At 44.6% G+C, this 26,585-nt stretch overlaps 1 protein-coding gene across 3 annotated transcripts in view; it reads right to left on the bottom strand.

Annotated features, from left to right (window-relative positions):
• The window catches only part of ARFGEF3 (ARFGEF family member 3), a 133,014-nt gene extending 107,168 nt beyond the window's left edge, over positions 1–25,846 (bottom strand). For 2 of the 3 annotated variants that reach the window (XM_040429210.1, XM_040429212.1), the window contains exons 1-5: positions 25,488–25,846; positions 15,951–16,002; positions 10,582–10,663; positions 9,259–9,390; positions 4,130–4,198 (exon numbers count right to left, since the gene is read on the bottom strand). In XM_040429210.1, the coding sequence (XP_040285144.1) occupies positions 4,130–4,198; positions 9,259–9,390; positions 10,582–10,663; positions 15,951–16,002; positions 25,488–25,572 (420 nt within the window). In that variant the 5' untranslated portion in view covers positions 25,573–25,846. The remainder of the gene's footprint in view (positions 1–4,129; positions 4,199–9,258; positions 9,391–10,581; positions 10,664–15,950; positions 16,003–25,487) is intronic. The other variant, XM_040429211.1, reaches the window with a different exon arrangement.
• Positions 25,847–26,585: the final 739 nt, after the last annotated feature.

Below are 26,585 nucleotides of genomic sequence, written 5' to 3'. Positions count from 1 at the left end.
TGGATCCGCAAAAAACGCTAATGTGAAAGTAGCCTTATCGGTGTCAGAATATGGCCAGACCCAGCAATTAACGTAGTAAACATAGAAAACTATATGTCGCAGGCCGCGACAGTGAAGAGCCTCTCTAGCATCGCGACGGGGAGATGCAGCAGTCGTGCGGGTATCAGGAGCGATGCATAACCTGTATGAGGTGCCTGGGCATTTTAGGGGGCATTATAGGTGTTGGATAACCCCTTTAACATGTCATTTTTATTGCAGTGTGAACACCGTAAAGAAGGGAACCTAAGAATTTACGGTAGTTTTTTCCCCATTTCCAGTCACAAATAATTTCGTTTTCAGTTTCTCAGTACATTATATCAACCATTACAGGGCTGTGCCATTAACTAATTTGCACTCCAAAGGTTTATTTTCATGAAGTAATCTAGCTCCCATTCCTCCTTGGGCTTTTTTTCAAATCCATCTCATTAACAGTTTTCTCCTATCCCCCATGCTTGGGTCCTACTCTCTGATTTGTCATGTTTGCTGTCCCATCATGATGCCTTCACACACGGCAGATTTTGTGGCAGAAAATTCAGCGACTGAAATTCAGTTCCATTCACTTGAATGGGGCAGGAAGCTCATGGATTTCTGCAAGCTCCATTAAGGTGAATGGAAGTAATTTTCTGTCGCAGTATTTTCTGCCACAAAATCTGCCGCACGTGAAGGCACCCTTAGGGCAGCGAGATGTGTCCTGACATCAGCATGACATGTGACACTAACTTCACAACTTGTTCTTACCAATGAGGCTTCCTACGTCCTGCATTTGAAAGCTCCGCTACAGGACGTAACCAATAGCAACTGAAAATCAAAACAGGTTTGCCACAGGAAGCAATGGTAGGCTAATAATTTTAGAATAAGGCAGTTTTGATAAATGTTAGTATTTGGGGAAAGCGATATAACAGTGATATCTGTTAGGCGGGATACATTTATATTAGTGGCCCAACTCCTGTAAATGGTTCCACAGAAAAGGACACCTCGCACCGAAAAAAATAAAACAAGTCCTTGTACAGCCATCTCGACAGAACAATATAATAGTTATGGCTCTTTGAAGGCAGGGAGGGAAAAATCAAAAACGTCACAGCCACAATTTGTCTGGTTCCTTTAAGGGGTTAATGTAACAGGTTCCCCATTAAAACAACTTATCCCCTATCCAGAGGGCAGGGGATACGTGTCTGATTGGGGGAAAGTTTGACCCCGTAGGTCCCTGCTACGAATGTGTGTCCGCTGCCCAGTCAACTCTACCAGACTGCTGGAGATAGCCGAGTCCAAGCGCTTAGCTATCTCCAGCAGCTCCACAGGAGTGGCAGCATGCGTGATCATCGATCCATTCAAACGGGGGAGAAACGGTCCCATTCCCTGTGAGAAGGGGATAAGTGGTCTTTATTGGACAACCCCTTTAAATTCTCTCTCTCCATCTATAAAATGAACGCTCAGTTAAATGACAAATTGAACAGATCTATACACATACAGGAATAAATTACATCTGAGCAGGATACCTCTAAGAAAGAAGTGGGTTGCAAAGGACCAGGGAAAATGCGGTGGCATAAAGCAATTAGGATGTGTGCAAAGGTTTCTTTTATCATTTCATGCAATCGCGGGGATCCTTTTTTATGGCATGCCAAACACAGCTACAGGTGGAAGAGCAAAAACACAAGCAGTAAAAGCATAACACAAAGAGCAAGACACGCAACACAGATGTGAGATGTACGAGAATGGAGCCAAGAACGGAGGAATACAATTCCCAGTACAACAGACGGTGCGGCTGAAGAACTGGACATTCAAGTCCAAAACGCAGCTCTGTGGTTGGAGATCTATTATGGTCTGAAATGCAGCAAATAAACTCTACTGTACTGTAAGGCGGCCATTTTAGTACATCTCTAAAGCATACCACTATAGGAAGCCGCACTTCATACAGGCATCAGCTAGAAGACTGCATGTGCGGAAGTGAGACAGTCTGAGAATATCCTTCACGAAATGTAATGAGAATGACCCACTGGTGGGACTTGGTGGACCAAGCTATGTGAACAATCTGGAGCTTTTCTACAGTGTCTAGTCTATCAGGGAGATTTACCAATACTGGTGTAAGGAAAACTGGTTTAGTTGCCCATAGCAACCAATCAGATTCCACATTTCGATGGAGCTCTGAAAAATGAAAAGGTGGAATCTGTTGTTCTGGACATCTAAGCCAGTTTTAAACTAGTTTCACAACTGTGGTAGGGTAATCTGGCCGCCAGTGTGCATTGGTTTCTGTCTGGACAATTCTTGGCATTTTTGCCGGATTGCGACCGGATCTCCGATAGACCCCATTATAGTGAGAATTCTGGTTGCATCTGGCAGTGCCATATCCGGAGAACTCCGCAGGCTGTTGAAATAGGTGCCGCAGATGTGAAACCACCTAAGTTTGCACTTTGACACTACTAGTAAATCTGACCCATTTTATATAGCAATTAACATAATTAGAAAAACTGGGAAAATCTGGCATCAGAATCCTAACTCTCACCTTCATGTACGTGCAGTCTTTACACCAGCATTATGGGGGTCATTTATCAAACAAGAATACGTCTAAATTAGGCGTATTTCTGGCACAGATTGCGGTTCAAAGGTCCTTTGCGCTGCAATCTTCGACTTCTCCCTGCTCACATCAGGTCTAAAAAAAATAAAGTGGGTGCGGCGTTGGCGGGGAAAATGGCCTAAATGTAAGACAGCAAGGAAGATGTCCTACGCTTAGAAGTGGCGGAGGATCCGCCGAAGTTATGTATAGGCTAGCTCCTCTTCATAACTCTGGAGGATGCACTGCCAGGTATAAGGGTTATTAAGACCGGCGTCTAAAGTGTTAATAAATGTGCCCCTATATGTTGCAGTTTTTACCTGTTTTGTAAGGCTAGGTGCACATATGCAGTGAAACTCAGTTACAGGAAAATAAAAACAGAACTGGTAAATGCGGCATATGGCATCACCGACTCTTAACAGATCCCACTGACTATAATGGGGTCTGTCAGATTTCTGGTATGGATTCCAGTTGCCCATAGCAACCAATCAGACTTCACCTTTCATTTTCCAAAGGAGCTGTGAAAAATGATAGGTGGAATCTGATTGGTTGTTATGGGCAATAAATCTTCTCCTATGTTTTTTGCCCATTAGGGGCAAAAGAGCCCTGATGGAATGAATGTAACCCCGATGCCTGTGCAATCAGACCCTGACACTCATGTGCAGCTTCCTATAGGGGTGACTGTACTTGTCGTAATTAACAATCTACTAACATGACAAGCGTTAAGATGCACAACAATGTTACACTGCATGCAGAAGGAAACAACGGACAAGCAATGTGGCATTTTTATTAAGGGGCATCAACAGGTCAGACAGTTTCATAGGTACAAATCTGCCGACACATGCCCTTTAATAGCAAAACAGCCTTTTTAGGGATCAGCCTATTGATGGCCTATCCTCAGGATAGGCCATCAGTATCAGATTGGTGGGGGTCCGACTCCCGACACCCCGGTCTGAAGATACTGCAGCACTTGTGTGAGTGCTGCAGCTTCTTCAGTTTACCTCAGTCTGTCCACCGGCAGGTCATACATATAGTCACGGCAGTGCATGGTACCGCAGCTTCATACAATTCAAAGTAGACGGTGTGCAGGTTGATGGACAGAGGTAAGCATTTTTCTGTCAACCTGCACTCCATGGTGGAGATTCATCAAAACTGGTGTAAAGGAAAAGTGGCTTAGTTGCCCACAGCAACCAATCAGATTCCACCTTTCAGTTTTCAGTGCTCCTTTGGAAAATTAAAGGTGTAATCTGATTGGTTGCCACAGGGAACTAAGCCAGCTTTCCTTGATACCAGTTTTGATAAATCTTCACCCAGATACTTAGTCACTTGAATGGGATGAAGCTGCGGTACCACTCATTGCCACTACTATATGTACAGCCTGCAGGTTGACACACTGAGGTAGAAACTAAAGAAGCTGCAGTGCCCACATGAGCGCCATGACCCCTTCAAATAGCGGATTGTTGGGGGTGCCAAGATAGACCATCAATGTGCGGATCCCGGAAAACCGCCTTTAACAGATTTGCTATATTTGCCACAACTTACCTCAGCAATCTTCAAAACTGAGCTACCATTCAGCTGAAATGTGGACGTATATGTGATGCAGAGTAAAACCTACACAACAAAAAACGGTAGTAAATGGAGAAGTCCCACAAATTCATTCATTATGAACATTTATAACACTGGTTAGACATTAAAGCGCCTATGGAGGTGGTCACAAATCTACTTGGTTAGGAATATCTTATGTGCACCTGTACTGGAATGCATGGCAAATTTACTATTTGGCTACCAAATTATATTTACAGTATTTGTGGCTTTTTATTTATTTCAGGTGAACAATCTGGTAAGGACCATGGAAACTGTTCATGGACTTGTATATTTATGAGGCTGGACTGAAACAAGGGCAGGTGCCCGGCATTCAGAGATGGCTGCGAACCCTCAAGAGAAGACAACAGAAGCTTCTGACCATGTCTTACTTCTCTATTACATACCAGCCAGCTTGTCCTATTGAACTCGGAGACCACTTGATTTCTGCGTGACCCTGACCAGACCCCACACCACCCACCTGCCCTTGGCATGGGAAAGCTTGGCAGACCCACACACATATATATCTTCACTAATATACACCAAAGAACTGGTTTTCCTGTAACGAGGGCTCCTATATACGTTCCTAGTGAACCATGATTAAAAAGATGAATGTGGTGAACTTACAAAGTATACCTAATAAAAAAGAAAGATGTAATATTACTATAATCACTAAACAGTCAAAGGGATTTCCAATCAGATGTGGCAACTGTTGGGACCACTAGGAATTCTGATGTGTCCCATGAGTGTTCTGTTCTCTGCTTGGAAAAGGCAGTAGCTGCAGGTACCCCAATTATATTTTATGGGATATGCTGAAACAAGACCCTCTGCGGTTTACCCCCCACCCCCTCCTAATACTACACTGGTAAATTCTATCAACAAATCTATATTAAATATACAGTGAATTACATAGATCTTTTGTAATTGCATGTAGTTAAAAAATGTATTCAATAAAATGTTTCTGTATAGCGCCACCTGCTGTTTGTTCTCTTTATGATTTCTCTGTCCACCTCACTGAGGTGGACACACATGCTCAGTTAGATGCTGTGACAGTTACAGAGGGAGAGCAGCAGCAAAAATGACACGTCCTCTGAAAAAAGGCACGTGCCTTGAGCAGAGGTGCAGCAGAAAGGACAGACAACCCTGAGCTGTGTACAGGAGAGCTGCAGCAGAAAGAAAACACCCCCTGAGCTGCCAGCTTGAAATAAATCTAAACGGAAAATGCAAATGTGATCGCACACTACATCCAGCACTCTGCCCTCCATGCTGGACGAGACATTGGTTTATATTTTGGCCAAAGCATAGTAAGCCACTCACCGCGTCAAGGTTGTCTCATGAGTGGTCCCTAACTCTTGTTCCTACCTGTTCATGGGCCATGACAGCCACATAAAATCCAGGGAATGCAGGTCAGCATGCAAGCCAAGTACACTTTGCTTGTAACCCCGTCCGGTGCCATTACAGCTTTCATCGGATCCAGGGATGCAAGTACCAACATGCATGCTGAACCCACCATATACTTCTCCTGGAGCCAGACGGCTAATGGTAGGTTCTATACAAGCAGACTCAGTTTTATACTGACTTTCAAACCAGCCTCAAGGACAGATTAACTGGTCAGGTGTGCAATGACTCCAAGGAGATCGCCACGCCTCCAATATATACTACAAAGAAAAAAATATATGGCTTGCATGCTGACCTGCATTCCCTGGATTTTATGTGGCTGTCATGGCCCATGAACAGGTAGGAACAAGAGTTAGGGACCACTCATGAGACAACCTTGACGCGGTGAGTGGCTTACTATGCTTTGGCCAAAATATAAACCAATGTCTCGTCCAGCATGGAGGGCAGAGTGCTGGATGTAGTGTGCGATCACATTTGCATTTTCCGTTTGTATATGTATTTCGCCATAGTGATGTGCACCTACAGGCAGGTTGTGCTGACCCAACCCCTTATTTTTTTCTTTGAAATAAATCTAGCAGAACAATTGGAGCAATGAATGGGGAAAACTCTGGATCCTTGTGAGGTAGAGCTGGTTCTAGCTCTGTTAGATTGTCATGTACTTTACAATGTCTGACTTCTTTTTTACAGTAATCATGGGATAACCCATTTAAAAAAGGCAAAACTCAAACAGTGTTATACCTATTGCAGGGCCTTAGGGGCGGAGCATGACACAGGGATTCACAGCCCCTGTACTGGGCATAATACAGTGTGTATCAGTTTCATCCATAGGGTTTCTTTTCACAATACTTCACTATAATAGAAATGCCTTATCTTACTGGGTTACACGTCATATACGATTCGGACATAATAAAGATACATGCTGAACTGTTTAATAATGTAAAGAAGCATGAGAACTGGGTGAAGCGCTCAGTGTGTGCTTGTGCTGACAGACACGCTGCGCTGAGGGCTATCCGCAGTGTTTGTGCATCTCGTTTTCCATAATTCAGCAGATTACTTGCACTGACATACAGCAGGTGTTCTTACTTCCGAGCCAATCCTACATAAGACATCTGTCACCTGACGACAAGGAACAAGAGCTCAGCAGCTAGGAAGCCGACAGGTTATTCTGGTTCCTAAGTACATACTGTAGATTCTCAGATTTTCCATGCCACTTTCTAATCTCACACAGTTTACAGCAGGCATGTACCCCCGTCTTCCATGTTTTGTACTTAGGGCCACAATACCTTTGGCATTTTTACAGAATGGTTCCCTGATGCTGCATTAGTGTCCTCTGTGACTAATCTGCACACAAAGACATGCCAATCAAACATGTCACAAAAATCAGTCTCTGATCCTACAAAATGAGGAGATACCAGTTAGGGCTCGCGCACACGGCCGTTGCCCGGACATGCCCGTATTGCGGCCCAAAAACAGTGAGTCTGCAATATGCCGGCACCGGCCGTGTGCTCACCGCATCACGGATGTGGACCCAGGCATGGAACCCCACAGAAGCACTTTTTTTTGCGGTGCGGACGGATCACGAACCCATTCAAGTTGAATGGGTCTGGATCCGTCTGCGCCAGCTGCATGGATGTTGCCCGTGCATTTGGGACTACAAATTGTGGTCTCCAATACACGTAATGGCCGAGTAATGGTCGTGTGCATGAGCCCTTAGGGTAAGGTTAGGTTCACATCTGCGCTGGAGGTTCCATTGCAGATTTCAGGAAAAAAAAAAAAACACTGCACGCAGTATTCACACTGCACCCCTTTATAGTGAATGGGATGCATTGTGCGCCGGCAGTGTCCGGCATATGCTTAAAACGCATATATAGACATAGCCTAAAAAGACTATGCGGATTCTGCTTCAGGATTCCACGTGGTTGTTTTAGGGTACATTCACACGACCGTATAATTTTATCCGCGTCCGATCCTCATCCGTTCCGCATTTTGTGGAATAGATGCGGATCCATTCATTCCTATGGGTGAATAAAATGTGCAAACAACGTTCAGTATGTTGTCCGCATCCGTGTTTCCGCATTTCTAGTCCGAAAATATATGAAGCTTGTACTACTATTGTCCGCACAGATCGGTCCGCAGCCCCATTCAAGTCAATGGATCCTCAAATCGCGGATGACATATGGAATGGCATCCGTTTTTTGCGGATCCGCTTCCGTATTATTGAAGGCCTTAAAGGGGTTATCCCACCTTCTCTTTTCCATGCCGTGGCTGCTCTCTCATGTTCGCTAAACTGCTCAGTCAGGGGGCGTTTAGATTTCTTATGACTGACAGCAGGTTCAGCGGTCTGCTGATCTACAGACTCTGCCTACTTGCCTGGCATGCGCGCTCCTGGGTGAGCAGGAAATCATTTGCGCAGGAGAACTAACAAGCACGCAGGCGAAGAGAGTTCTATTAAAAAAAAAGGACGAACGACAGGAATCCAACGCGCATGCGCGAAAAGGCGCAAGCCCGAGAGTCAGGTCGGGCTGCGCAAAAAAAAAAGAAGAGGATAGCTCCGATGTCGTTGGGGTGGCCGTAACCAATAACAACTGGCTGTAAACAATGCTAAAAAAAGAATGTCAAATATATAAGAAGGGAGGACGAATCGGTAATCGCTTATATTGGGTAAGTTGATACTTGTGTCAAAAACTACACAATTAAGCAGATAACCCCTTTAATAAATTTTTTTTTTTTCTCTTTTTATTTTCTTCCGTTTTTTGCGGACCGTAAAAAACAGAAGAAATACGGAACACAAACGGAAGTCATTCATCTGCAAAATGTGGACACACGGTTCGTTTATTTGCGGACCGCAAAACGTAAAGGATTACACAAGGTCGTGTGAATGCACCCTTTTAATTAGTCGTTTTTATTCAGATGCGTTTTTTTTATGCGATTTTTGACCACGCCCATTTCACTTTGTATGTGGATTCGGCACCAGGAATGAACATGCTACTTAGTTTTTTCACGCTGTGGTTTTTAAAACCACAAGCAGAAAAAAAAAAAAAAGATGTGTCATGTACATTTTCCCATTAAAATCAGTGGAGATGATTTCATTTTGGGTGAGGAACCCTCTCCGACATCCAGGTCAAAAAGACTCTGTGTGAACATACCCTCAGGGACCTTTTACACTGGCAGATTTCCTGACCAATGAAGTGTCAATCAATCATCTAGCAAGTTGATCGGGGCACATTTAGCTCCATCTAGATGGAGCAATCGTGGTGACCATCTGTGACCAGATGATTATTAGTACAGTCGTTCAGGCAAATACCGTTTCATTATTGCTGGCAGCACAATGGATTACACTGGCTGATATGCTGCAAACAATCTATTTTATATATTTAAAAATATGCGGACTGCAAAATTTGAGCGTTCGCAAGTTTAACGGTTAATCTGTGGACACGTTAACACAGGGCAATGATCGGCATGAAGGTTTGTACAAGCAGTCATTTTCCCAATTATCGGCCTGTGTCAAAAGAGATTTAACTCTTAGCCGCCTGAATGAACAGCCAGCGCTTGTGCAGTGGCCAGGACCAAAGTACATGTTCTCTATTATAGACATGTGTTATGGATATCTGAAACGTACAAACCCAACACGGACTTATAACCTCTCCCTTTGCAATGTATTTGGGTGCATTATCACATTCTGAAATACCTACTTTCATAACTTCAACTTGCAGATCTTCGTGCAGCGATGGCGTCACTTTAACTGCATTCAGCATTTGGTTAACTAGCTGGCGATCAACAGATTCTGTCTCCACGGATACAAATCTGTCGTCAGTGAGAAGTTTCTATAGAAGAAAGTAGGATAAAAGCTAGGAGTCAGCTCTGAAGTCATCTGTGCGACCAGTCATCTGAATCTCCATTTATTTTTCATATACTAATGTCCTCTATGGGCTATAAAAGAGAGTAAGTCTAGAATCGCAGACATCAGTTCCAAGGTTGTGACATTGATCGAAATGTTTTATGAGGCCTCATTTACGTAATACATTGCTTTAAAGAAGCACTCCAATACAATGTTGATTGTCTGGCCCACTAGAAAAGAACATGATAACCAAAATGGCGCCTTATGTCTGGACAGGAAGTCAGTTCCCTTATTCATTCCTATGACAGTCCCAGAATAACTGACTTCCTGTCCACACATAAGATGCTGTGTCAGCTAGAGAGCCCCAGAATAAAAAAAATTCTGGGAGTGCTTCTTTTCAAAGGCTTGTTCTAGACAAAGGTATACTGTATATGGCTTAAAGGGTTTTTCCAGGATTTTTATATTGAAGCCATCAATATAGGATTGGTGGGCATCAGACACACCTCACCCCTACTGATCAACTGTCTTGAGTATATCCAACACAAAAAATAAGCATTGGAACAACACAACTCTGTCCACAGTAGAGCTGACCGAGTAGTTTACTGCGGTACTGCACCCATTCACTTCAATGGGACCAGTACTGCAGTAACCAGCTCGGTATGATACACAGTGGACAGTGCTGTGTATTTTGGTTCCTATTTTCGGCACAAGAGCTGCTCAAGAACAGCTGATCCAACATGGATCCAACTAACCACACCCCTTTCCTGAGGATAGGCCATCAATATAAAAATCCTGGAAAACCCCTTTAACCTCAGGATACATGATGAATACCTGGTAGGTGGCCAGGCCACTTCTGGGACCTGTGTTGATCAGGAGAACAAGAGTCTTCCGAATGCAGTTTTTAGCAAAAAATTGTCCACGGCTAACAGGACAAAACACATCTATACTCAAGTGAACACAATAGGGGTCATTTATCAAACTGGTGTAAAGTAGAACTGTCTTAGTTGCCCATAGCAACTAATCAGATTCTTCCTTTCATTTTTGACAGCTCATTTTGAAAATGAAAGGTGGAATCTGATTGGTTGGCTATGGGCAACTAAGCCAGTTCTACTTTACACCAGTTTTATAAATGACCCTAAATATCTTCCATTTATACCCCAGAGTTCAGTATTGTTACCTGCATGCCAGCTAGTGCTTGCTGAGCTAACTTCATATTCTTTGACTCCAGTGCAAGTTGAAGGGGGAGAAGGCATCTTTCTCTTAAAAAAAGCAAAGTTAAACACCAACATGATTGTCAGACAAATATGTGTTCATGACCGATAAAAAAAAAAAAAAAAAAGGCAGATGGAAGGCATACATAACTCACCGCCAACCACCGTACCACAAGCCAGATTAAACATTATGACAGACAGGTTTCATACTCGATGCTTGGCATGCAAACATATTGTAACACCCAAGAGTGGTGTTACAACTTCTGCACCCTGCTACTATCTCTAATATAATGTCATCTTATGTAATATTGTCCAGGTCCTCCACACTGTGCATTCCTAATCTTATTGCAACTGTTATGTTCATGTAATATGCCTGGTTTACCAGCAGGTGGCAACAAACACGGCAGAGCTGTACTTAGGTAGAATGGAATTCTCCATTCCATTCCCCCCCCCCCCCTTTCCCCCGGAGAGAAGTGGGCTAGCCCTACTTCCTGCAGGAAGGGTGAGGACCAGTTAGTTCCAGTTTAGGTCTTCCCTAGACAAGGGAAGGATGTGCAGGGGCACGTCTCTGCTGGACGTGCCCAATGCCAGCCAGAGCACCCCAAGCTCTGCTGGCCATGGAGGCAAAAGCCTACAGCCTCAAGAGCCAGGAGATTAGTTCCTCGGCTAAAGATAAATCAGACTACAGAAGAAGTGCAGCATACAGAAGAAGCCAAGTTATCCAGCCAGCCTGTCAGTACAGCAGAGTGAGAGAAAGATATAGCAGGGTTCAGTTTGCCTGCCAGTTTAATGCTAAAGCCTGCTGGAACCAAGACAAAGCCGAAGAAACGTTTATGCAAGTAAAGCTGCTGATGAACTTCATCTCAAGGTCTGGACTCAAGTTATTTCTTCAAATCCCTCAATTATTCCCCCTATTCGTTGCTTCGGAGCCAAAGCCTGGGGTTCAGGCATATCCTGGTAAAAGTACCGAGACACACATAAAGAGACATTTTAGGCTGCACTATACCACTCGCCATTCCTACACCTGGGACTCGATATAGAGGCCTCTGGGGGGAGGCCGCCCGTTGAAATATCATTTATTAATTTTATGTGATATATCAGAGGCACGGCGTATGGAAATCAGCTATAGCAATAAAGAAAATAGAAAATGGACCAGTTGTGTAATAACCAGTGATTCATTAGTATAGTGAAGGGTATATCATCCCAGGAACGCCAACCACAATTATGACGTATTGTGGCTATTCAACACTCATTTTTGTATAGGCTATAGCGTATGGAAATCAGTGCAGTGCTTTTCAGCGAGACAGAAATAAATGAGCCACCTCATGACTCTTACAAAAAGAGGGTTGTGGAACGGGCAGTGTGATCCTTCCATGCCAGGTAGCTAAGTGGGGTGCACTGATTACAATACAATATGCTCTCCCATAGCTGTTCCTGGCTCATTCAGTGGTTTCTAAGGGTATCGGATAGATAGCTCAAGTCACACAAATTTATTTTCACCAGGATTATGTGATCAAATCTGTTTGGAGAGTCTTAAAGGGCATCTCTCCGCAGATCTGTACCTATGAACCTGTCCGACCTGTTACATGTGCACTTGGCAGCTGAAGATGTCTGTGTTGGTCCCATGTTCTGGTAGGGCTTCTGAGTGTTTCCGTGGACTTCCGATCCATGACTCTGCACCGCAAAGGATTGGACATGTCCTTTCTGGTGCCATATGTTGTGGATCGCTCACCCACTCAAGTCAATGGGTCTGCACCGCAGCACAGAGTTCACATGGCTGGTGCCCATGTATTGCGGACCCGCTGTTTGCGGACGGAAAACACTGGCACAGAAGTCATATGTTTGTCTGAATGGGGCCTTATACTGAATCTTTTCCCACAAAACTATATAGCAATCTGCTCAGCTCCTCCTGCTCTATACCAAGGTGCTTGTAGCTTACATTGCATCTTCATGGCGACAGGTCCCCTTCAAGATGAAAGTTCACCCACAATACAGCAGATTTCCACATAAATGACACACAAAAATACAAAATCAGAATGCCAGTCACTCCTGCATGCTTCTCTTAGAGATGACAACATGAAGTAGGTGACAGGTTCTCTTTAAAAGGGTTTTCTAGCTTTTGTGCACTTTTTTTTAACCTCTTGGTGACCTCTGCCATGCATGTAGGCTCACCTGGGGCTAATGTCTTCAAATGTGACCACGGCATCTGAGCAGAGAAGATGCAGGAGCCGTGTGCTCCCGCACCTGTAACAGCCTTTCACAACTGAGATCGGAGAAGCTGTTATATATAATCTAATGGATTATAGTCACCTCGGGTGACTTAAAAAAAGGAAAAAAAATATATATAAAAGTTTAAATCACCCCCATTTCCCCAAAATAAAACACAAAACAAAACAAAAAAATAAAAATTAAAAATAAATCATAGGCATCGCTGCACTCGAAAACGTCTGTTAAAATATAACAATATTCATGCCATATGGCCAATGGAAAAAAAATATATATCTAAATGGTCAGTTCGCAATTTTTTGGTCACTTCACCTCCCCAAGAAACTGTAATAAAAAGTGATCCAAAAGTCACACACTCCAAAGTGGTATCGCTCTACAAAAAATGAGGTCAATTTTACCACACAGGGAACACCGTAAAAACAAAACCCATAAAACTGTGGCGGAATTATGGTTTTTTGTCCAATTCAAGCCCATATGGAAAATTTTTCCTGCTTCCCGCTACATCCCTACATCATATGCAATATTAAATTGTGCTATTAGAAAGTACAACTTGTCCCGCAAAAAACAAGCCCTCATACAGCAATGTGAACAGAAAAATAAAAAAGTTATGGCTCTAGGAAGGCTGGGAGGGAAAAATGAAAACGCAAAAACGGAAAATCGTCGCATCAGGAATCAGTCACCTCCGGCAAGCCCTACTAAGTACAGTTCACATGTATAGAACAACTGCTGCCGATTCCAAATCAGTCATTTGTAAGTCGACACCCATTCCTATTGCACCACTGTACACCCACAAACCAGCCATGGAATGTATTGACAGGACTCCTGCGCATGTGCACAAAATGGAGAGGACTCCAAGAGAAGTCCTGCCAATGCATTTTACAGCTGGCTTGAGGGGGCATAGGCATACAAATTACAGATCTGGAGTCAGCGGCAAGTGTTCTGTACATGTATTATTGTGCTTAATAGGATTCGACAAAGGAGACAGATTTCCTTTAAGTTTCAAGCTCAGTCTGTTGTACCTGTTGGAGAAAAAACAACAAACAAAAAAAAACATACCCCCCTACTCCGTGCACTGCATTCTGGTTCTCTTCAGTGGTCTTCCGATCCCCATCCTGTAAGCTTCTGGACTGAAAGGGTCACTTGTGCCGCTGCAGCCAATGACTGGCCTCAGCACTATGTGACCCAGCAGTAATGTGGCGCTTGGGGACACGTCGCGACTGAGGGCAGTCATTGGCTAAAGAGGTGTGAATGACCGGAAGTTTAAAGGATGGGAACCAGAAGACTGTTGAAGGGAGTACAACATCAGAGGAGCAGACGAGTAGGAATTTTTCAACAGGTACCAGAGGCTGCAGGGGTCTGTTAAAATAGTCCTAAAAACTGTATAACCCCTTTAATGATCCCTTCATGTTCCACACCTGGTTTGGGCTTCAAACCCCCACCTGAACAAAACCAGATCTTGTAGGGGCAGCCCTGGGCCGCTTTCACACTAAGGGCCAGATTTATCATGAGGATACACCAAATTTTTGTGCAAGTGGCATTTCTCTGCCGACCTGGCCACTTTCCTTTGGCTGGCATAGATTTCAGTTGAGAGGCACAGGCTGCCATATCCTGCACCTAATTTAGGATGAGTTGTACACCGGCAGCGCGCCTGGTTATCATAGACCGGTCTACACCACGAGCTATGATAAATCTCCCCCTTAGGCCTAGTTCACACAAATGTTTTTTTTGCGGGTGTACGGGCTGTTTTTTTGTGTTCCGTATACGGAACCATTCATTTCAATGGTTCCGCAAAAAAACCGGAATGTGTTCCGTATGCATTACGTTTCCGTATTTCCGTTGAAAGATAGAACATGTCCTATATTTGGCCGCAAATCACGTTCCGTGGCTCCATTAAAGTCAATGGGTCCGCAAAGAAAACTGAACACATACGGAAATGCATCCGTATGTCTTCCGTATATGTTCCGTTTTTGCTGAACCATCTATTGAAAATATTATGCCCACCCCAATTTTTCCTATGTAATTACTGTATATGCCATACGGAAAAACGGAACGGAAAAACGGAACAGAAACGGAAACACAACGGAACTCAAAAACAGAACAATGGATCCGTGAAAAATGGACCGCAAAAAACTATAAAAGCCATACGTTCGTGTGAACGAAGGTATTTTCTTTCCGTGTCCGTTCCGTTTGTTTTGCAGACCATATGTGGAACCATTCATTTCAATGGGTCCGCAAAAAAACAGAAGTTACTCCATGTGCATTCCGTTTCTGTATGTCCGTTCCGCAAAAATATAGATTTCCTATCATTGTCCGCATTACGGACAAGCATAGGACTGTTCTATTAGGGGCCAGCTGTTCCATTCCGCAAAATACAAATGGTCATGTGCATGAGCCCTTACAGTAATCTTAGGCAAGGGATCAGCAACCTTCGGCACTCCAGCTGCTGTGAAACTACAACTCCCATCATGCACACATTCTCTGTTGTTCTTCTAACTCCCATAGAAGTGAATGGAGCATTCTGGGAGTTGTAGTTTCTGAACAGCTGGAGTGTCGGAAGTTGCTGATCCTGTACTAGGCTATGACCACCTGTGACAATACAAACAGCACAGATCATTGATTTATTATCGACATTCGTTAGATGGGGTGTGTGGCCAGAATCCTGAAGCCCATATTTAAAGGGGTATTCCGGTTGTTAGAAATTATCCTCTATCCACAGGATAGGGGATAACTATTAGATTGGTGGGGGTCCTACTGCTAGGACCTCACAGAGCACGAGAATGGTGGTCCTGTATCCCCCTGAAATGAACAGGGCGGCCGGTCGCACATGTGCTTGGCCACTACATTTCTATGGGAATACCGGAGATAGGCGAGAGCTGTACTCGGCTTTCTCCGGAATTCCCATAGAAATTAATGGAGCGGCCGCACATATGCCCGACCTGCCTCTCTGTTCATTTCAGGGGGCTCCACAGGGTAGAGGGCCCCCATTCTTGTGCTCAGTGGGGACCCATCAGTAGATCCCACCCAAACTAATAGTTATCCCCTATTCTGCGGATTGGGGATAACTTCTAACAACCGGGATAACCCTTTAAGTAAAGGAGAAACGACTTACCTTAGCTGGGACGGAGGGATCTTGGCTACACCCTCTGGAGCTTCTAACACATCTGTAAATTGGAAATAGAAATACACACAATCAATGAGGTAAGTTTCATGGTGAAATAAAGAAGGTATGCACAGGACTGAGAAACACACATGCACACAAGAACCATTATGTAGACCTGGAATACACAGCCAGTATTGGGATTTTTTTAGGAAATTTCTGAACTGAAAATCAGTTCCATTCATTTGAAGGGGGCTTAAAGAAATCCAAGTGCTTGCCGAAACAACCCATTCAAATGAGTGGAACTAATAATGTGAAGGCACAGTCCATACATGCTGTGGTCCATGCCATCTTGGTTTTGTCATTGGTTTTAAGGACCCATAGATTTCAATGGGTGTGTTTTGTCCACATCATGGATCAAAGTAGTGCATGTCTCTGGACCCATACTACATGGAAAGACAAGGATGTGTGACTAAACACATTAAAATCAATGGATACGTGTGCCGACTGAAAAACACGGGACAGCACGCATCCATTATTCACCGACATGTAAATGACGAGTTAAAGTGGACTAACACCAACATTATTACCTACATATGCAGGAAGTTTCCCGGTGGTACAATGCCCAGGGGAGGCACCCGAGCCCTCCTAACAGCCGCTGGCCAGGTGCATAAGAATATGCCTTAAAGGGGTTGTCTCACTTCAGTAAGCGGCATTTATCATGTAGAGAAAGTTAATACAATCCACTTACTAATGTATTGTGTATTGCTTCCTTTGCTGGCTGGATTCATTTTTCCATCACATTATACATTGCTCGTTTCCATGGTTACAGACCACCCTAAAATCCATCAGTGGTGGTCGTGCTTGCACACTATAGTAAAAAGCATCAGCCTCTCTGGTGTCCGGGGGGGTGAACATAGGCTAGTGCTTTTTCCTGTAGTGTGCAAGCGCGACCTCCACTTATGGATTGCAGGGTGGTCTGTAACCATGGAAACGAGCAGTGTATAATGTGATGGAAAAATGAATCCAGCCAGCAAAGGAAGCAATATGGACAGTCACAATACATTAGTAAGTGCCTTGTATTACCTTTCTCTACATGATAAATATCACTTACTGAAGTGAGACAACCCCTTTAATTAACATTGGGAACATCTGGTACTGCAGGTGCCCTCCTGAAATCAACTGTATCACCATCCTAAAAACTAATGTTGAATAATGTGCCTAAGCACAAGAGCTGATGTTCCCTGTCCAGCATTTCACCCTCACAGACCACTAGGCCTAAAGCCTATGAGTCAGTAAAACAGCACAGGTGGTCACAAAGTGGCGACTTTCTCACAACCGCCAGTGGCGGGTCTCGGGTAGTGGGATAACATCATTGTGACTGCCTGCACTATAACACAGGCGTCTCAGGCCGCAGACCAGAAGAGGCTGAGTTCACACTTCAGTTATTTCAATCAGTTACTTCAATCAGTTATTGTGAGCCTAAGGCCTATTGTACACGACCGTATGGCTTTTTCAGTGTTTTGCGATCCGTTTTTCACGGATCCGTTGTTCCGTTTTTTGTTTCCGTTTCTGTTCCGTTTTGCCGTTCCGTTTTTCCGTATGGCATATACAGTATACAGTAATTACATAGATAAAATTGGGCTGGGCATAACATTTTCAATAGATGGTTCAGCAAAAAACGGAACGGAAACGGAAGACATACGGATGCATTTCCGTATGTGTTCCGTTTTTTTGCGGACCCATTGACTTGAATGGAGCCACGGACTGTGATTTGCGGGCAATAATAGGACATGTTCTATGTTAAAACGGAACGGAAAAACGGAAATACGGAAACGGACTGCATACGGAGTACATTCCGGTTTTTTTGCGGGCCCATTGAAATGAATGGTTCCGTATACGGACCGTATACGGAACGCAAAAAACGTCCAGTAAACAGGAAAAAAAAACGTCCGTGTGCAATAGGCCTAAACCAATAGTGAAGCCTCATCAGGGATAAAATGGAACGAAAAGATATTCACCTGTTCTTTGTTTTTTACCCACACCTGGTTTTGGCTCCCAATAACTGATCAAATAACTGAAGTGTGAACTCAGCCTAACCTGCACTGCAGACAGTGGTGTGGAATGGGACTCTCCACATGAAGAGAATGTAGAGCATTAGGACACTGGGACATTTTCAATACTGTTGGCATTATATGGGGCACTGAGGGCATTTTTAATACTTGGGGACATTTAAGGAGGCAATACTGGCGGCACTATGAAAAATTAGAAGGTTGCGTGTCTGAGAGAGACCTCCCCCAGTATACTGCGGAATTGGAAAACGTGTATTTAAGGGAGGCAGTATGGCATGTAAAACGTAACTTTTAATTGATTCCAAATAAGAGTAAATGCCCCTACAAAAACAAACAAACAAAAAACAAACCTCAACCAAGAAAGGCAACCCAAAAAAGGGTGCTACGGTGATTCTGCTAGCAACACGTATATATGTACTTACATCAACCCTAGAGGCGGTGTGTAAAAAGAAAGACTGGTAAAAAAAAATGGTTGGATCTTACCAGTCCAGTTGAATTGTGTCATGCGGATGTAGCCCAGGCATATGTCCACTCAATGAGGTGTTAAATAGTTATACACTTGAGGGTACTTGCTGTGGCGTCCACAGTCTTGCTAATACGTTGCCAATGCAGAGGCGGGGCTAGGTGTACTAAACGGTCTCTAGTATGCCCTGATATTCGCTAGTATACCCTAATGACCTCCTAATACAGAGTCATCGCCGTGAAAAGAGCAGCCCCGTCCGGAACCTTGCCCTATTATCAAGGCCCTAGATCACCCTATCTCTACTTACGTGGAATAAAAGTAGAAACTAAAAAAAAAATACAGTGTTTTCCCGTGGAGAGTGGTGTCCTGTCTCGCAGGGGATCACCAGGTAAAAGAAACTGTATTCTAACGCGTTTCATCAATTACTCATATAGACCCAAGACAGGACTCTGGTTGAGCCATTCAAAGACATTGACAGAGTGGTCCCAAAGCAGACAGCCAGACAACACAGGAATGGCTTAGGGCTCTTTCACACTTGCGTTGTCCGGATCCGGCGTGTACTCCACTTGCCGGAATTACACGCCGGATCCGGAAAAAACGCAAGTGTACTGAAAGCATTTGAAGACGGAGCCGTCTTCAAATTGCGTTCAGTGTTACTATGGTACCCAGGACGCTATTAAAGTCCTGGTTGCCATAGTAGGAGTGGGGAGAGGGGGAGCAGTATACTTACAGTCCGTGCGGCTCCCGGGGCGCTCCAGAATGACGGCAGAGCGCCCCATGCGCATGGATGGCGTGATCCATGCGCTTGGGGCGCCCTGACGTCACTCTGAAGCGCCCCGGGAGCCGCACGGACGGTAAGTATGCTGCTCCCCCGCTCCCCGCTACACTTTACCATGGCTGCCAGGACTTTAGCGTCCCGGCAGCCATGGTAACCATTCAGAAAAAGCTAAATGTCGGGTCCGGCAATGCGCCGAAACGACGTTTAGCTTAAGGCCGGATCCGGATCAATGCCTTTCAATGGGCATTAATTCCGGATCCGGCCTTGCGGCAAGTCTTCAGGATTTTTGGCCGGAGCAAAAAGCGCAGCATGCTGCAGTATTTTCTCCGGCCAAAAAACGTTCTGGTCCTGAACTGAAGACATCCTGATGCATCCTGAACGGATTTCTCTCCATTCAGAATGCATTAGGATAAAACTGATCAGGATTCTTCCGGCATAGAGCCCCGACGACGGAACTCTATGCCAGAAGAAAAGAACGCAGGTGTGAAAGAGCCCTACACAGACTGGGCTGAAGGTTTACATTTCAGCAAGACAAAAGTCCAGAGCACACAGATACCGTAGTTTTCATTAAGAGTATCTCTGTACTTTGCTCCATTCAGCTTTCCCTCAACTCTGACCAGTCTCCCCATCCCAGCCACTAAAAACATTCCTACAGCATATCCTACCACCACCATGCTTCACTGTAGGGATGGTATTGGGCATGTGATGAGCAGTTCCTGGTTTCCTCCAGACATGATACTTAGAATTGAGGCCAATGAATGTAATCTTGGTTTCATCAGACCAGAGAATCTTGTTTCTCACAGTCTTTAGGCTATTTTTTGCAAACTCTAGTGATCTGCTGCCCAGAAACAATGAATGTTTATGAGGATGAGCATTAGCAGTAGCCATTACTCGTCCTCATACAGTAAAGTGCTTCACCTCTACAGACGAGCAGGCAGTTTTTGGGAAGGAAAGATCCCTTACTGATAATTGTCTGCTCACTTGGCACATGGAAATGTGCCTTAGGGCTCATGCACATGACTATTTTGTATATGTGTCCAATCCGCATTTTTTGTGAATTGCTGTCCGCATCCATGTGTCTGTTCTACAAAATATAGAACATGTCCTATTCTTGTCCTTATTGCGGACAAGAATAGTCATTTCTAATAATGAGAGTAAAAAAATAAATAAATGTGGATTGCACGTGGAAGGTGTCCGTAATTTGCAGATCCGTGGTTTGCAGACCGCAATACAGACACAATCGTGTGCATAAGGCCTTACGGGCAACATATGTGCTCCCAGTGTTTGTGTGGGTTTCCTCCAGGTACTCTGGTTTCATCCCGCACACCAAAGACATACTGATGGGGAACTTAGATTGTGAGCCCCAATGATGATAATGTCCAGAGAGTGCTGCAGAATATATTGGTGCTATATAATCAAGAGAAATAAATAAAATGTCTCAAACTTCTAAACATCCCATGGAGCCCCATTAAATCCACTATAACAAAATGGAAAGAATATGGCACAATGACAAACCTGACAAGAGAGGCTTGCCCACCAAAACTCACAGACGGAGGACAGTAAAACAGACATTCAACAATAATATACTGAAGGTTTTACTTTGGGGTGAACTTACGATAAGGCCTCTTTCACACAACCGTATGGCTTTTTCAGTGTTTTGCGGCCCGTTTTTCACGGATCCGTTGTTCCGTTATTTGTTTCCGTTTCTGTTCCGTTTTTCCGTTCTGTTTTTCTGTATGGCATATACAGTAATTAAATAGAAAAAAAATTGGGCTGGGCATAAAATTTTCAATAGATGGTTCCTCAAAAACGTAACAGATACGGAAGACATACAGATGCATTTCCATATGTGTTCCATTTTTTTTGCGGACCTATTGACTTGAATGGAGCCACGGAACGTGATTTGCGGCCAATAATAGGACATGTTCTATCTTGCAACAGAAAGGAAAAACGGAAATACGGTAACGGAATGCATATGGAGTACATTCAGTTTTTTTGCGGAACCATCGAAATGAATGGTTCCGTATACGGAACGCAAAAAACGGCCTGTAAATGGAAAGAAAAAACGGTTGTGTGCAGGAGGCTTAACACTGAAGGATCTCCAAAGATCTATAGAAGTATCTGTCCATATACCACAAGAGGTGGGGTTTTATGGAAAAGTTTCCAGAAAAAAAAAGCCATTGCTTAAAGAAAAATATGACAAAACACATCTAGAGTTCACCAAACAGCATGCGGCAGATCCCCCCCAACCACATGGAAGAAGGTTCTCTGGTCAGATGAGACTAAAAGTGAACTTTCTGGTCATCATGGGAAACGCTGTGTGTGATACAAACCCAACACTTCCCATCACCCCAAGAGCAGCATTGCCACACTGATGCATGGCGGTGGCAGCCTCGTGCTGTGAAGATGCTTTTCATCTGGAAAACTGGTCAGGAGTGAAAGAAAGATGGCTGGCAGCAAATACAAGGCAATTCTTGAGGAAAACCTGTCTCAGTTGGGCAGAGATTTGATACCGGGAGGGAGATTCACCTTCCTGAAGAACGATGACCCGAAACGTACTGATAAAGGTTTTAAAGAGTGGAAACATTTAATGGCCTAGTCAAAGCCAAGACCTCAATCCAGCCGAGAATCTGTGGCATGACTTGAGGACTGCTAGACACCAATGCCACCCAGTGGTTAGCACTGATGCCTGGCAGAGCTGGGCTCCTGAATTCAAATCCAACCAGGGACAACATCTTCATGGAGTTTGTATGTTCTCCCTATGTTTGTGTGGGTTTCCTCCAGGTACTCAGATTTCCTCCCAAAAATATGCAAATAGGCCAACTGGCTTCTAAATTGACCCTAGAGTGTGTTGGGGTTGAGCACCTATATGGCAGCTCCAGGATCCGCCTCGGCCACATAACTATCCCTGCGCTTTAAGTCTTCATAAGAAAAGTGCATTACAAATGTCTGTCATTGTCCTCTACTTTAAAGGCATTAAGGCAGTTCTGCCTGGAAAAAAGGGGCATAAATCCCAGTGTCTAGATGTCTTATAGAGACAAAGAGAGAGAGATTTGCATCTTCAAATGCAGCAAAAGGTGGCTTCACATCCAGACTGAATACTTATTGTTATTTGTTTATATAATAGAAAATGTTAACATTTAAAAAAAAATATATACATGTATTTCAAATTTTGCTAAAATACCTTTCTTACATCAGGTTGTTGATCCCTAACTGCTTAGCAGAACGGTTCAGCCCATGAATCTGTAAGTCTTGTATAATGAATCCATGGCCTAACTGAAACACTGAACATACTCACACCTGCCTGCCACCCTATCCCAGCGCCTCCAGCCGCCCACTCCACAGGCCAAATGGCATAGAACACCCTACACTCCTTCCAAAGACTTGAAAAAGGGGGACCTGGAACCCCAAAACGCGTAGTCTACCTGAAGTATGATCATCAATAAAGTACCTGCATTCTTCTATTGTCGTGTCTTGCGGCTGCAAGCCAATTATATGGGATAGGACCACCCTGGTCCAACACTCTGCATCACCTTGTGTTGATCCTGTACTCCTCCGGTGGGTTGGCGACCGCAATCCGCAGGATTCATATATGGCTTTGCCTGAATGTGGCTAAAACAGATGCAAAATGTGCATAACTGATCACAGCGGATGCCTAAAATACAGGATCCGGTTCTTTTATTCATTTTGCTGCTCTTCCGATGGATCAGAAGAAAAGAAAAGTAAACGGTGATGTGAACCCAGCCTAAGTTATGTGTACCGTACACCAAAATGGTCCATTAAAAACTAAAAGTTGTCCCGCAAAAAACAAGCCCTCATACGGCTGGATAGGAAAATTTTAAAAAAGTTATAGCTGATGGAATACGACAATGAAAAAAAAAATGAAAAAATAAAAATAGCTAGGTCACTAAGGGGTTAAGCTGAGAATATTCAAGGTTTTATTTTGGTGTGAACTCACTATTAGTATGTACCATAAGGCTAGGGCTACACGGCGACATGTGTCGCACAACAGTTTTTGTAATGCTAGTCATGCTGCAACTAGTTGGATTTTTCGGCGACGGTCATGTCGCAGTCGCAGCATGTTGCAGTGCAACACCATTGACTATCATTACAAAAAATGTCGCGCAACATGAATGTCGAACGACACAAGTTGCAGTGTAGTTGTACCTTTCACGTTGCGCAACACATGTCGCCCTAACGCCTAACCTAACTTTTCAGAAACTGGAAATAAAGAAAATTTGCCCACAGGCCTGGTGTTCCTACGCATGGCTTTAGGGCTCTAACGCATGCAATCCGGATACAATCCAGGCAGAAAAAAAAAAAAGCACATATTGAACGCAATTGCAGGGGAAAAAAATGATTTAACTGCATGTAAAACCATCAGTTTTTTCCCGAACAGATCCTGACACAATCCGTATTGCTTGTGTGAAAAAGGCCTTAGGCCTCACGTACGCACTCATTAGCAATGGCCTACACTAAAGCATATTCCACTTTAAGGGCTCATTCACACGAATGTAAGGGCTCCGTGCCAGTGTTGTGGACTGCAAAAGCAGGTTCGCAATATACAGCGCTGTCCGTGTGCACTCCGTGCTGTGGACCTATTAACTTGAATGGGTCTGCGATCCACAAGATGCGGCCAAAAATAGGACATGTCCTCTCCTTTGCAGAGCGGAGGTACGAAGTGCTTCTGTAGGCTTTCTGGCCCGATAAGGCATGTCCTATCTTTTCCTTGCGGATCGTGGATCCATTCAAGTGAACGGGTCCGCAGCACGGAGTGCCCACGGCCAGTGCCCGTGCAATGCAGACCGCTGTTTGTGGTTTGCAGCACGGGCACGGAGCCCTTACGTTTTGTGTGCACGAGCCCTAAAACAGGATGGCTACAGAGGAATATGGTCTTACATACAGTATCTGACGTAGCATCTGCCAATTTTTACCATAAAGACTTGTGAGAAAAAAGCGAGATATCTCCATAGGAAAATATGACACAAAAAAAGAAAAAAAAAAGCTGAATTTAACAAAAGAATGATGTTTGCTCCCTGAAGTTTTTGAAACTGCTGTTGCAGGGCAGTATCTTGCCTGGTAATGTTTACACCTGTAATTAGAAGCAGAGAGCGGGCACAGACTGGTGATGGTATTGCCCATCGCCGATCCAATCCTTCCTTTATAACATAGCTTGGTGGAGAATCCATTTTTGGTTTTGGCTACCAATCACTGATGGAAATCGCCGACGTGTGACTAGGCCTATTAGTGATCTTATGGATTAGTAATAATTAGTGTTGAGCGAACTTGGGTTTCAAGTTTGGCGTACAAGGTTCGGGTTCTCTAAGAATTCCGTTATCATGGACCACCATAACGTATGGTCCGTGGTAGCGGAATCCATAACGGGATTCTTAGATAACCCGGACCTTGTACGCCAAACTTGAAACCCAAGTTCGCTCATCCCTAGTAATAATACTGAGAAATCCAGGGAAGAAATAGATCACATCCCGGCCTATGTGACAGAAGGAAGCCAGTGACGTCTCCACAATGCCACAGGTTTCCATAACAACCACCTGAAGATGTGGAAATCGCTTCCGCGTTGAGGCCGAATATTTAAATGTAGCAATAACTTACAGCACGGCGTATGTCAAGACACGGGGCTAGGCCAATCTCTTCACTACCAGTATAAGTGGCGTCATATGGTGGCCAGGAAAGAGTTAAATGTCCCATTGTGCCACAGCCACGTTTGGTTTGCAGTGGGATGCCACCCAATTAGGTATAGAGCATTCATTGTCATAATGTTATTTGGGCAGCTCCACAATAAACACTTCCTGAAGGGCTATGCCTGCGCTCCACAGGAAGCATACAGACTGCCATAAACAGCAGCCTGTATTCCGCAGCTAGAACAGATTGCTGGGCAATACCAGTTTTAAAGGGAGTGATTAGTGATTAGAAAAGGACAAGCATCAGGGAGTCCCTGCTATAGGTAAAGCTGGGAAGAAGTAATGACTTCTGATGAGTCAGGTGAGCCATCGGATGTTTCCAGGCTGAAGAACCAGACGGTCATTGGTCCAAAGCACCTGGGTCCATCCTGGCATGGGTACCAGGTAGGAAAGTTTAGCTTGTACATATATGTATGCATGTCTGTATGGCCATGGTCTGCAGAACACACAGGTACAGAGCTGGCACCTGTCATGATGTGGCATCCACCTGACGAGCAGACATCCTGATCATCTGCTGCAGGGCAGGGTACTCACCGATGGCCAGGGCACAGGTATCCTTGATCGCCTTGTGCTTGCTGCCAGTGGCTTCCTTCTGCAGCTTCCTCAGGATCTCTTCCATGTTTACTGGCCGTGGCAGGGATGATGATGCTGAGCAGCAGAGACGGCTTTACTGATGTCCCAGCCCCCTCTCACAGGAGGTCTCAGTGCGCAGCATCCCTGGCTCCCACTGCTGATGAATCATCTCCTGACTCCACAGGGCACAGGACACACAGTGCGGCGGACGCTTCCCGGGCCGAGCGGAGGGGGGCGGCGGACGAAAGATCTCCCCCCGCTAATTATTCTATTAGGAAACCCTGACTTAGGATTTAACACAGGGAAGAAACCATTGAGGAAGGGAGGGGGAGCGGCGAGGGATTTCCTGTGGGAGGATTGTGTACGTATTGGATGTGACAGCGAGGAGTGTGTGAGCATGCTCAGGATGGCGGCCACCTGCACATATTACTGCCATTAGCAAAAACCGGATTCACGTCACAATTTGTATGGAAGTGCCTCATAATAACCCTCAATACTGACAGTGCCCCCCATTATAACAGACCTAGAGCACAGTTATTGGACCTGACTGAGTGCTTCATTTCCATAGGCGACTTTCACACTAGCGTTAAAGTTTTCCGGCATTGAGTTCCGTCCTAGGGGCTCTATACCGGAAAAAAACTGATCAGTTTTATCCTATGTATTCTGAATGGAGAGCAATCCGTTCAGGATGCATCAGGATGTCTTCAGTTCAGTCTTTTTGACTGATCAGGATGGAGATAGGCTACTTTCACACTTGGAATCCGGCAGGCAGTATGTCAACTGATGGCATTTTAAGCAGTGATGGCCAGTTCGCATTGTTCGCCAGCGAACACATGCGGGCTGCCATCTTTTTTTCACAAGTCTGGCGAGGCGCAGGTAAGTCCTTACCTGTGCGCGAGCCGGTCTGAAATCAAATGCGGTCACCGGGCGCAGGCAGTTCCGAGAACAGCCACTGGGGGCCTTCATCGGGCTGTTCTCGGAACTGCCTGCTCCCGGTGACCGCATTTGATTTCAGACCGGCTCGCGCACAGGCACAGGTAAGTACTTACCTGCGCCTCG

Source organism: Bufo bufo, chromosome 4 (assembly GCF_905171765.1).
Source record: "Bufo bufo chromosome 4, aBufBuf1.1, whole genome shotgun sequence".
NCBI lineage: Eukaryota > Metazoa > Chordata > Amphibia > Anura > Bufonidae > Bufo > Bufo bufo.
This window is presented reverse-complemented; position numbering and strand designations above follow the sequence as displayed.